The 10,895-nt window shown below is 28.0% G+C and overlaps 1 protein-coding gene and 1 long non-coding RNA gene across 5 annotated transcripts in view; one reads left to right on the top strand and one right to left on the bottom strand.

Moving 5' to 3' along the window:
* Nucleotides 1-668: 668 nt before the first annotated feature.
* Nucleotides 669-4,569, bottom strand: LOC107883895. Of its 3 annotated transcripts, XR_001679571.2 has the most exons (4): nucleotides 4,078-4,568; nucleotides 3,933-4,007; nucleotides 3,744-3,877; nucleotides 669-972 (listed from the first exon to the last, which is right to left on the bottom strand). It is a non-coding gene; the product is annotated as an uncharacterized LOC107883895 (long non-coding RNA). The 3 variants fall into 3 exon arrangements; XR_003839540.1 differs by having other exon boundaries at nucleotides 3,744-4,007; nucleotides 4,078-4,569; XR_003839541.1 differs by having other exon boundaries at nucleotides 669-794; nucleotides 3,744-4,007; nucleotides 4,078-4,564.
* Nucleotides 4,570-4,703: 134 nt separating this feature from the next.
* The window catches only part of LOC100159075 (major facilitator superfamily domain-containing protein 6-like protein B), a 19,698-nt gene continuing 13,506 nt past the window's right edge, over nucleotides 4,704-10,895 (top strand). Inside the window, exons 1-2 of one of the 2 annotated variants that reach the window (XM_016804820.2) lie at nucleotides 4,704-4,962; nucleotides 8,931-9,289. In XM_016804820.2, coding sequence (XP_016660309.1) covers nucleotides 9,283-9,289 — 7 coding nt within the window. In that variant the 5' untranslated portion in view covers nucleotides 4,704-4,962; nucleotides 8,931-9,282. The remainder of the gene's footprint in view (nucleotides 4,963-8,930; nucleotides 9,290-10,895) is intronic. The other variant, XM_008185404.3, reaches the window with a different exon arrangement.

Raw genomic sequence — 10,895 nt, 5'->3', positions numbered from 1 at the left:
TAACAGTGACTTCAAGACCGATTGGAGACTTATGTGCAGCCGAATGTATATTACTGAACGGGCAGAAAGTTCTTTCTGTCATCGTCTATATATCGCCCAACCAACATATAAACGATATCGTAAAATACTTGCACTTAGTTCTACTTCCATACACTCCGGGAGGAGCTGCAGAACTTGGAGAAGATTACGACAAAATGCCAATGATACTAGGAGGCGACTTCAACATCAACTTTTCATCAAATGAGGCACAACCATACTGATTTCGTTTTTAGAAAATAAATTAAATTTAAAGATGAATAACGCTCGAAATATTCCGAGTACCAACTACAAAACTACACTAGACGGTGTGTTCTCGCGATTTTTAAAAGCTATACAATCAGAAATTTATATATCTTATTTCAGCTACCATAAACCAATAATTACATGTATAAAAGATATTGAAGAAATATAAATTAAGAGACCGCGATCTTGTATGATTATTGTTACCTTATTAAACAAATTCCCACTCAAACCATGACATTATATTCCCCAATCAAAGTCGTACTACAGCTAAGATGTTTACACATCATTCGTGAGTACAAAGGCACTCATTCATTTTTTTTTTTGTTGTTATTCCATCAAAATGAATACAATTAATAAACATTGTTTTTTTTTTTTTTTTTTTTAAAATACTATAAATTATTATAAATAGGTAGATAGTAATAAAATTATAATTTATAATGAAAATGAATATTAATATTAGTTGGTTGATAAAAAAAAAATCGTAGTTCACGTTTCCCGGTATTCCACATTGTCTGTAACATATATAACAGTGATTAGGTACGTCATAATGCTTATTAATATATCTGTTGGATAATTACACAAACACAATGTAATATAGTCATAATGAACTGCAGTCGCGGTATTATTTACTCGTCGCGACAGCTTTAATAGGTAGTACACCTCTTTTATACTTCTCCATTTCACGTTACACTATTATAATATCATATCATTATTTATTGTTTGTTATTAATTATAATATTGTACAAATTAACGTATTATTATTGTTTGTTTATGACCGGAACTCTCATAAACCTATGTGTTCCCGTTTAACCGCGTATAAAATAGATGGAATAACTACTCTTAAAACAGTTGGCACCAAGTAAACAACTAACTGTAAATATTGAATGATTTACCATTTACGGTACAAATTATTTTGTACGTATGAATAATCAATAAAATAATATACTAATTTAGAGGACGCGCCACACCCGTATGTGTTGTCTCCGTCTTACAAACGCGTAACATACCAAATTAACGATCAGAAATCCAAGTTTTATGTCGTCGACTTAAAAATTTGAGTGAATCGACCTATTATTAAACTTAATGGTAAGAACATTATCTGTGTTTTGTTGGAAGTTTCTTTACGATAATTCAGTTTTTAAGTGAATTATGGGCATTTTTAATTTACATTTATTATACACACTATAACTCGCTTAAAAACTGAAATATCATAAAAAATCAAGTTTCATAATAGGTCGCTTCGCTTTGATTTTTAAGCTAACGGCATAAGACTTGAATTGTTGAGCGTAAATTTGGTATGTTACGCGTTTGTAAGACGGACACAACACATGCGGGCGTGGCACTGTGGCGTCCTCTTAATATATTATATTATCACATTGCTTTTTTTTAATCATTTATTCGTCCCTTAAACCATAGAATATTTAAAACTATTTCGTCACGTCATACCAGGTAAAAGCAAGCCCTGATTAAAATTCTAGTGGACCCATAAGTGCCGGTTTTCCATAAATTATCGTAAATATTCTGTATTTAATTATAACAATATAAACACCAATATTCAAAATTCTACGTTTAGTTTGATATTTTTGATTCGAGTTTTTACGCACTCCTACCAATATGTTGTTATACTCTCATTAAGGGCCGGCCTCACTACCACGTCTTATTTTGTCAAAAACTACTGTTTCTAATTCCAACGATACGTGTCGACAATTATCACGATTTTCATTCTAAAAAAATATTCGGATCGTCCGTAATATATATAAGGGAACGATCGAGCCACATTTTTAATTTTAGTGATTTGAATTGCAATAAAAATTGAAAAAAATCAAAAAAATTCAGTATTTTAACTTACATATTTAACTAACCAAATACAATTTAAAAAATGTGCCACGATCGATCCCTCGTACATGTTGTGGAAAAAAAGAATACTTTGTCAGAATGCAAATCGAGATAATTGTTGCGGTGTATTGTTGGAATTAGAATCGTATGTTTGAGTGAAAAATAAACATTTTTTTTTTATGATCACAATATTACATGCTGACATATACGTGCGAGTGCGTTCGAGAGTACTACAACTGACCCCCATGGACGCCACACTAATAATCATTTACAACTAACACATAAAACTCGGGTGGCGACGACGAGACTAGAAATTGCCTAAATAATTCCCCTTAAATCAATGCCATAGCAAGGCACCTTAATAAATATTGATCGGTGAAAATTACTAGAATAAGTTAGATTAAATGTCCTAATTTTTCAACATTTTTTATTTACGTGAAATTTAACATCAAAGAAAGTGTGTTATGAAAATGAGGACTTTGTTTTTCAGACTTATAAAAATAGTATCAAATATTATTATTATAGTTGAGATAATCACAAACAGTCAACTGCAGGTGGGAGGAAATTGGAACAAATACTTTTATAATTTGTTTTTTATAGCCTGGCGATTGTCAACAAACAAATTAAATTAAATTTTTATGAGCATTTGATGTTTATATTTTTACAAAATTGAAGTTTCTCTCGATTTCTCATGTAGCGATTCGGTTATTTTGTTGTAATTCAAATACGAATAACTGTAGATACGTGGAAATTTCACTGAGTGTTTATATTTTCATTTTCTATACACCATACAATTTTGAAAATATTTTGACACTTTTTGAGCTGCTTACGGCCATTGTCAGTTTTAATTTTTTTTAGTTTTTTTTTCTATAAATATCAATAAAATGTTGTTTGTTGGATAAAAAGGCATGACAATTTAATGCAAGGCTATTATTATATTGTTACAATAGCAGTTTAAAACTGAAAGTTTTTTTATGAGCATTTAAAGTTCAGAAAATCGAAGCACTTACTGTCTAAAACGGACACAAACATTTAAAAAAATTAACAAAAAAAAGGTGGGCAAGTGGGTGTCGCTCTGCTGTACAGTAGGATACAAGTGGGTTACTGTAATGGATGGTATTAAATTTGAATCCAATAATATAATATTATTGTATAAGAAAAACGATTCTGAGCAATGACGATCAGTCAGCCTATGATATTACTAGGAATACAATTTTATTGACAAGTATAGAAAAAAACTAAAAACATTGGAAACTGACAATATATTCGTGAACAGTTCAAAAAGAGTCGAAATATTTTCAAAATTTTATGGTGTATAAAAAATAAAAAATATAAGCACTCAGTGGTGAAATTTTCACGTATCTACAGTTATTCGTTTTTGAATTATAACAAATTAACAGACTCGCTACATGAGAAAATGAGAGAAACTTCAATCTTGTAAAAATATGAATATAAAATGCTCATAAAAATTTAATCTGATTTGTTTGTTGACAATCGCCAGGCTATAAAAAACTAATTATAAAAGTATTTGTTCCAAATTCCCACTACTAGCAGTTGACTGTTGATGATCGTTCATGAACAAAAGGAACAATACATCTTAGATTAGGTAATAACTATATACTTACATAGTCTCCGTGACTTCACAATGTTTTGTAATTCGAATAAACTTGAAGACACTACGCCAACAGATTATATTAATTATATCTGCAGGTTGCTGTTTCCGAAAAATGCAAAATGACTTTAGAAGCATTATTAAATCCTACAAAAATAAATATCACGGAATTAATCTTAAACTTAATACTAAGAACAATTACCTATATTTTGCTATCGTCAACATTGTTGCATGCGGACCGTCAGCGATCCAAAAGTGTCGTCTTGATTTGAAGTACCTAAATTTGAAGTCAGTTTCAACGGTGAATGAAAATATAATGGTATATTGTCAGTAAATATAAACCGTACAATTTATAGTCGTATGGCTGGTGTGTGTGTATGGCTAAGCGCCGGAGAAAGTCCTCTGGTCTCGATGGCTCTGGTACATCTGATTATGCTGTATTTCTTTTGACATATTGTTTTTGTAAACGATGTAACCACCAAGCTATGACGCTTCAAATGCTAATTTTAATATAGTCGCCAAATTTTAGAAGGACGACTGGTTTGCGATTTTGGCACGTGCGCTGGCGCTGGCGCCGGCGCCTGGGTGGTTAAATGTTACCTATGAATCTATAATGATTAAAATACATGTTTTCAATAATAATTATTCGAATTTCAGCTTATACATGGTAAAATGTTAATAGATATAGTGTGTGCTCGTTGTCCTCAACATAATTTTAATATAATATTATATAAATCCGAAGAATCGACGTACTCTAGAACATTATGGTTTATTATCTGAAACGGCAATGTTTTTTTAAAATTATTATACACTGATTAGTGATTTGTAAAAATTCATGAGTGAATCTTAGAGACAAATAAATAAAAAAAAGTGTATTGCATAAATTAAAAACTAGATATTGTTTTCAATAATAATATTACTAGTTTTTCATTGATTTTATTGCCTATACCTACTTTTTATACCATGTTAAAGTATAAATAAGGGGGGGGACAAAGGTATTTTGCTGAATATCAACTTATATTTTAAGCAAATTGTTAATTACATTCCAAAGAAGGTCGTGATGATGAACACATATTTTTTATAAAAAGTGCTGTACATTTATTTAGTTATAAAAGTGTTTTTGTTGTGATAGATAATTCTATTAAGTTTAAATTACATTTTAAAGATGTTTAATATAATTGTAAACAAAAAAATGGTACCAATGAAAATGAACTTTTTCTTTCTATTTGCATGTAAGTACCTACGTATGATTACCTACGTTGATAAAATAAAAAATATTTTGTTTTTAATACAATACATTTTAATTGCTGCAGTAGATTATATCTCGTCATTGATACAGTGACTTAAGTTACACTGGAAAGAATGTGTTCAATTTGAGTTCAATAATAAATCATTGTATAGGAAAAACAATTTTTTTTGTCTGAATATGTTTGTCGTATAATAATAGCTAAAAATGTGAGCAGATATTTGGGCATTACTTCGTGTTTAATAAATATAAAATAATAATGTACGTACCTAATAGTTTTGATTTAAATTCCAACGAATATAATATTATATAATATATTATATTGAATTACAACAGAATTACTACAATTGTAATTTTTTGTTTAAATATTCAATTTTATAAAAGTGTAATGTATATAAAAAAAAATTGTCTGACAATTGTGTTGAAAATGTTCACAATATTATAAATTTTTGATTCTGAGCGGAGTGATGAATGTATTAATTTTACAATGATATGTGTTTTTTTATTTTTTTTTCATTTCTTGCGTTTGTGTACACGATAAGTGATCGAAATAATGATTTGATTTTCAACTTCGGTATCTTGTTCGATGTGAAAGTGAATGTAATAGTTGGTTCATTGGGAAGGTTAAATTCCCAGTAGTTTTCAAAATAGAACTGTAGATACCTACATGAAAATTTCACTGAATGTTTATATTTTCATTTACCATAACATTTTTAAAATATTATGACTCGTTTTGAAGTGTTTTCAGACATTTTCAATTTTCAATTTTTACAGTTTTTTTTTCTATAAATGTCAATAAAATTTTATTTGTTGGGTCAAAAATCGTGAAAATATAATACAAAGCACCTGATGTATTACAGTTGAAAAATATTAAATATACAATATATGCACATATTTTTTTATAAACATTTAAAGTTTGAATTTTGATAACGTACTTTATAAAATGTATAATTTAAAAGTTATTTCGTAGTTATAAATGTATAAAATGTTCAACTTTTATAACTGAGGATAAACAATTTAAAACAAGGTTCCACGTAAATAGTTAAACAAATTACTTTATTCACAATATTATCATCAAATATACGCTTAGTTATATCATAGGCTGACTGATCAATTTCGCATATAAAACCGTTCTTCATATACTATGATTTTATATTATTGAATTCAAATTTAACCCCATCCATTACAGTGATCTACTGTACAGCAGAGCGACACTCACTTACCCACCTTTTTTTTTTTAATTAAAATTTTTTTAAATTAATTATTTTTTTTTTATTTTTGTGTCCGTTTTGGGCGTTACACTGCTTCGATTTTCTTCAACAGAATCTATGGTGCTTCAGACGTCAAAATTTGAAATTATCAATAGTTTTCAAAAGCGCAGCCAAAAACATAACAAAAATTAAGGAAAAACTGTAATTTTTACAAAAAATTGATTTTGGTTTTTGGTGCATCTCTAAATCAAATAATCGTGACAATTTAAGAAAATCACCAAAATGTATACAAATTATTTCGAGTTAGAAATGCATAAAAATGTTTCTTTTTAAATCTAAGATTTTAAAATGTAATACAAGATTCCTTATAGGTTTGTCTACCTTTATCAAAAAAAAAAACGGTCTACAAGAAAGTCAAATTAAATTTTTATGATCACTGGAAGTTAAAATTTTTACGACATTGGATATTCGATTTCTCAAGTACTGATTTTCTTATTTTGTCGTAATTTAAAAACAAATAACTGTAAATACATGAAATTTACACCACATATTTATTTTATCCATTCCTATAGATGATAAAAATTTTCCAAATATTTCAATCGTTTTGATCTGTGTACGGACATTTTAAATTTTAAATTTTTTTTGATTTTTTTTCTAAAAATGTCCATAAATTAATGTTATTTATTGGCCCAAAAAGGGGGACAATGTAATACAAGGCTCTGATAATATTGTTACAATAGCAGTTCAAAAATATTAAAAGTACATATAGTTAAACATTTTTTATAAGCATTTAAAGTTCGAATTTTGACAAAATTTATCGAACTTAAAATTTAAAAATTATTTTGTGGTTAAAAAATTATAAAATGTTTAACTTTTATAGCTAAGAATGGACAATTTAAAACAAGATTTCACATAAATAGTTAAATAAATTACTTTTTTCACAATAATATCATAAAATATACTTGGTAATATCATAGGCTGGCTGACCGTTTTCGCTCAGAATTGTTTTTCTTATACAATGGTATTATATCATTAATTTAAATTTAACACCATCCATTACAGTGACCCACTTGTAACCTACGTACAGCAGAGCGACACACACTTGCTAACTTCCTTAAGTTTTAACTATAAAATAATCTGCAAATTTTTGAGATTCAGATGAATCTTGTAAAAGTTTGAAGTGTTAAAAATTTAAAATATCGTTATAATATTTTTAAATGTTCATATAAATACAATTTATTAACTTGCTTTAAATTTTCTAGATTATTAACTGATCATAAACACCAAAAAAAAATTAACTTATTCGAAAATATACAATACTTTTGATTTATTGTAAATAGGTACTTTGAATATTTCATTATGTTTAGCAAATGAGAATTTAAGAAATAATGAATGTGTTAAATTTAAAAGGCTAGACATTAACGAGTTAAAAAGTTAAAGTTAAGTTAAAAAGTTAATTTTAATTTTAACTTTTTAACTTAACTAGTTACTTTTGGCTTTTCATTAACTTAACTGTTAACTTACTAAATTCCTTTTTTAATTAACGTGAAATGAACGAATTCATTTTTAATTTTGAGAAACAATTTAACTTAAATTATTTTGATATTAATTTTATTATATTTCACTATATTTCACAGTCTATTTCGTTTTCATGTCAAAAAATATTTACCGTGAATTGTTTAAAGATAATAATTTATATCATTCAAATCTCATTTATTTGGAAATACTGTATAAAGTATAAACACTATAGTCTATAATTTAGTTTTGTATTGGAAAAAAAGTAAGTATGCTAGCGTTGTATAAACAAATTAACTTTTTATAACTTAAATTTTTGAACTTTAAATGCTTATAAATAAAAACTGTGACTAAGGATTTTTAATAATAATAATATTCTTAATAGTAATAGTAATAATATAGTAGGAGCCTTATATTAAATTTTCAAACTGTTTTACCCAACAAATAAAGTTTTATTATCATTTATAGAAAAAAAAAACTGAAAATGTCCGTAAACTGCTCAAAGCAATTCAAAATATTTAAAAAATTGTATTGAGCATAGGCAATGCTAATATAAAAATTCAGTGAAATGTCCATGTATCTACGGGTTTTTGTTTTGGAGTTGCCAAAAACCAAAATGTATTTTGTCGAAAACTGATTTTGCGTAAAAATTACCGCTTTTCTTTAATGTTTGTTTTGTTTTTCCCTGCATTTTTGAACACTATTGAGAATTTAAAATGTTGAATACACCAACTAGATTCACTTTCCCATCGAACAAGATACCGTTGAAGAAAATCAAAGAAGTGTTACTGTCCCAAACGATGATGACAGACACAAAAATTTTAAAATTTAAAAAAATTTAAAGTCAATAAAAAAAAAAACACATTGTAAAATCAATACATTCATCACTCCGCTTAAAATCTAAAAGTAGTATAGAATACAATTAATAGAAATAGGTACTTTCAAATACTTTCAAATTTTTTATAAAATATTTTTTTACCTTAAATATAAATCAACTTAACCGATTATCATTTTTACGTTAATTTTATATAACATATTATACATGAGCAAAATAAACCAAAATATTTTGAACTTTTAGGTAGGTACATCTAATACGCATAGCTCATAATATAATAAATACTAATTATTAATAATGTATTATTTTTAGGCTCCTATTTCTTACATAATAATATGACCAAAAAAACATATCCTGCGTGTAATTTTTTAGTAAATTTATTTGTTTGCACAGGTGTAGGACCTATAATTGGCTTTTTACCTACAATAGCGAAACAATTGGGGTACTCAATAACCACTTACGGTGTCGCTATGACTTTTATATCGATGATAAAAATGGTTATGTCACCTGTAGCTGGTATAATCGTCGACACATTCCGGGTGAAAAGAAAGTCATTTTTTACGATGACACTATTGCTGATTGTGATTTCAATTGTCTTCATGTTTATACCAAAAGTGCCTTCGGAGATAGGCGTGGAAATTAAATGCGAATCTGAAATTATTTTGATTGTCCATACCGATACCGTTCAACAAAGTACACATAACACGTCGATGTTTAATGACGAGAACAACGATGAATTGATCACATGCAAGGTGAGACTAAACAATATTATAAAAAAATATTAAAATATGTATGGACGTGGAACCGTTTTGTTTTAACAACTGTTGAATAATGATTGTACATTTGTGCGGCGTGAAGTCGTTTAAAATGTGTGTCTACATGTCAAAATTAAAAATAATAAATTGTATGAATATTAACTAAAATTAAAATTAAAACCGTAAATCTTTGATTAATTAGGTCTTAAAACGACGTACTTCACACCAGTCCCCCCCCCATTTTCAAAATATTGAAATTTTATGGGGAGGCTGGTGTGACGTACGTCTTAAAACGCACACGCTAAACTGATTTTTTTTAGCTTAAAATTGTTTGGCGTTATTATTAACTAATATTATGAACTATTATTATGAAGTATATTTTATATAGATGACTATATGTCTCGTATATACTATATACGTATGTATTTTTTTTATTGATCTCTCGAAAAAAATAAGCCGACAACTTACTAAGGCCATTAGTTACGGTCATTACAATGTTTCTGGTGTGTGTTTTTTTTTTTATAGCGATGATACATTTGAGTTGTAGTAATGGGGTGACAATATAGGTACCTATATAGTACTGATAGTTAAAGTATTTACAATATTTGCACGAGTACTCATGGAATAAAGTTATAAAACGAATACAAAAATATTATAGCAAACAAACAAAGATATTCATCAATCAAAATATAAAGTTCTGTTGCTTTTAGAAAACCAATCATTTTAGAGTTGTCTTCGGTTTCAAGTCCGAGTGCTGTGTCGAGGGTTCCGTAGATTTCGATATTTTATCGAACCAATTCATACTTTTGACATTCCGTTACGACGTGTTTCACCGTGAGTGTGACGCTGTACACTTCACATATAGGGGGTTCTTTTCTTACTATTAGGAATCTGTGGGTTAGTTTCGTATGTCCGATTCGCAAGTGGTTAATTATTGACTCTTTCTTCCTTTTCATAAAACAGTTTGTCCACCGGATAGTCAATCTTTTGACGGTTTAGTTTCGTGTTTTGTTGGTTTCGTGTGCTGAACCATTTGTTGTTCGATATTTCTTTAATATGTGTTTTTATGACGTCATAAGTTAGCTCATGTATAATAAATGAATCTATGTTATTCTTTGTGGCATTTTTGTCTATTGGTCATTCCCATTACCCTTGACGGCGAAACTAAATTGTTGGTAATTATATGGAGGTAATTTTACACTGTGTACACATTTTAATACTTCGACTTGACAATTTAAATCGTCAGCTAATTTAACTAAATACATTCAAATAAAGACATTTTCTATTTTGGTATAAGTTTATGATTGAATACATTTTTTGATTACTTATTACATTAATTACCTTGTAATTATTTAAGTTGTTTTTTGGTTGTTGTGTGCCCAACCGATTTGTATAGAAAACAAGTTTTTGGTTACCAGTGAAGCAAATTCTATATTGGTTTTCGTTCACATTGATTAATAACGAGCTTAGGAATATTTTCCTGGTTGAGAAACCTTTTCCGGCGAAAGCACCAAGGAATCGAATAAGTTTTAGTATTTTAGATTCTGAGTGGAACGATGAATGTATTGATTTTAGAATGATGTGTGTTTTTTATTTTTTTTTT

This window comes from Acyrthosiphon pisum, chromosome A2 (genome assembly GCF_005508785.2).
Source record: "Acyrthosiphon pisum isolate AL4f chromosome A2, pea_aphid_22Mar2018_4r6ur, whole genome shotgun sequence".
In the NCBI taxonomy this organism is placed as follows: Eukaryota; Metazoa; Arthropoda; class Insecta; order Hemiptera; family Aphididae; genus Acyrthosiphon; species Acyrthosiphon pisum.
Note: the sequence above shows the minus strand (reverse complement) of the source record. Positions and strands in the feature narration are given on the sequence as shown.